Genomic DNA, 2,339 nt, shown 5'->3' on the forward strand with positions numbered 1-2,339 from the left:
CAGTCTACCATACAGCCATGTCAACCTGCACATCAAAAAGAATTGTAGCAATCGCTGTAGATTCCAGTGATCACAGTGAGAAGGCATTTGACTGTAAGTATAAGTACAATCGTAGCTCACAGATGATCAGCTCATTGGACGTGTTTGTTCTTTCTTCACAATGTCCACGTCTTTCAAGGGCCGTGTCCGACGCGCAAGAACAATCAGTGTAGCGTTAGTAGTTAGTTTTGGACTGTTTACTACTGCCGTTGGATAATATGAATTTGTTCATGCACCAAGTGCTTATTTTTTATTACGAGTGGTTCTCACAAAAGGAAAGAGCCAGGCTTTCAGACTAAATTTAGTGAAACTAAACGTGTTTGTAAAAAATGTTCTGAAGCACTTAAAATGATGAAGTTTGTTTGAACTGAAAACATTGAAAATAACGGAAAATAGTGCATTAGGTATAGTACGCTTGCAGTTCGTGCCGTCGCAGCTGACTCAAGTTCACTTTTGATAAAAGAGAACTTCTAATTTTTACTGTGAAAGAGATTTTGAGGCCAGTAAACTAAGGTATTGTGGATTTATTGACGGTGATTTGGGCATACTTGATAACAACCCGGAGTCCTTGAATCCCTAATATGACCTCAGACTGTAATGCGCTAACCTTCAACTGCTTGGTTCCTTTGAACTTCGTGACCTTGTCAGCTAGAGCAGGCAGTCGGCTTCTGAGCCTGCCAAGAGGTGATTGAGTGTTAACTGTCGGACTTCCAACGTGTTGGTTTTCACTCACGTGATCAACAGCCATGTTTTTCAACGAAAACTAAAGACAACTTTTGCATAACAATAGTTAATTTCCCGGAGGATTTGGTCGGGGCTCCAACATGGCCGCCGTTTCTTTGTTTAGGGGCTCCAACATGGCGGCCGTGACGTCATGTGAAAACCAAGAACATAAGAATGCAAACGAGAAAATTAGCGACGTTAGTTAATTAAATTGTTTTCATTTAGTGTAACAAACTTAAACTCTGTAACGCATCCAAATTAACACACTTCGAAGATGCCCCCGGTTCTTCCAAAAGGAAAGCGCCCTTAGTCGGGATTCGAATCTATGATCTCCGTAACACTTGCCCGAAGCTCTCTCTTGCCTGGTCCCACGGGCTCATTACACCTCGAAACTTCTATAGTTGTATTTAATAAACACTTTTTTCGAGAGTGGTTTTTCAAACACTTTTTTTATTAGCAATTTGAAGATTCAAGTTTGCCTGTTTGTTTTTTTGTTTGTTTAGTTGGATGTTCTCCTTTCCTTGCAGGGTTTAACAATAATGTCCATCACGACGGAGATAAGCTCGTTATCATGCACTCATTCGAATGGTTGTTACCCGCTATACCAGGTAAATTGAACTGTGATAAAGGCATGCAACGTAACAGTTTTCTGTCATCTGTGGTCGATTTTATGTCCACTTCACTTCACGTCGTCGTACAAACTTTCTTTCAGACATGATTGCGACTGACGAGTGGGAGCGTCAAGTTGAAAAACGTAATAAAACAGTCCGAGCTTTAGAGAAAAGATATAAACGAAAATGTAAAGCCCTGAAGGTGAGTAAACAATAATTAATTAATTAATTAATTAATTAATTTTATATATAAACATATATTAGGCATATAATGAAAGATGCAGAAGTGGTGGGTGGATTGTTTAGCTAGAAGAAACTATCGTGTGCAAAGAAACTCGCTAGATTGGTTAGTGGCTTACCGACCTTACTGGGTACAAGAGCAAGTACTAAATTATAAAAAGTGAGTAAACCTAGAGTTGATTTGAGAGGCTGTAAAAACTTTCCCCGATGTAACAAGTGTGAAGCCTTGTAAATGAGAAGACAACCGAGATCCTGTACAGTACAATCAAAACAGATAAAGTTTGCTCAATTCATGCTGCAATGGTCCGTCAGGACAACGGCATCGTCAACAAAAATTGACTCCGAAATGTAACTTATCGATATTGTAAGTATTTCGTGATTATTCCATCTTGTTCACTGGCATTGTACAATACGGGCGATTTGTATAGGTAATCATACGACTTTTCTCGTTCAATAGACCCTTATCACTCAATGTTCAAACAAAGATTTTGCACGTCTAATCTCTCATTGTAGGAGGCGCGGTGGCCTTGTGGTTAGTGCGCTCGACTCCGGATCGAGCGGTCCGGGTTCGGGTTCGGGTCCTGGCCGGGGACATTGTGTTGTGTTCTTGGGCAAGACACTTTACTCTCACGGTGCCTCTCTCCACCCAGGTGTATAAATGGATACCGGCGAATTTAATACTGGGGCGGTAACCCTGCGATGGACTGGCATCCCATCCTAGTCGCT

General features: G+C 41.0%; 1 protein-coding gene across 1 annotated transcript in view; it reads left to right on the forward strand.

Moving 5' to 3' along the window:
• The window catches only part of LOC138053510 (universal stress protein Slr1101-like), a 3,649-nt gene continuing 1,310 nt past the window's right edge, over window positions 1-2,339 (forward strand). The window contains exons 1-3 of the mRNA XM_068900142.1: window positions 1-93; window positions 1,290-1,370; window positions 1,475-1,575. Coding sequence (XP_068756243.1) covers window positions 18-93; window positions 1,290-1,370; window positions 1,475-1,575 — 258 coding nt within the window. The 5' untranslated portion in view covers window positions 1-17. The remainder of the gene's footprint in view (window positions 94-1,289; window positions 1,371-1,474; window positions 1,576-2,339) is intronic.

This window comes from Montipora capricornis, chromosome 1 (genome assembly GCF_036669925.1).
Source record: "Montipora capricornis isolate CH-2021 chromosome 1, ASM3666992v2, whole genome shotgun sequence".
Lineage (NCBI taxonomy): Eukaryota > Metazoa > Cnidaria > Anthozoa > Scleractinia > Acroporidae > Montipora > Montipora capricornis.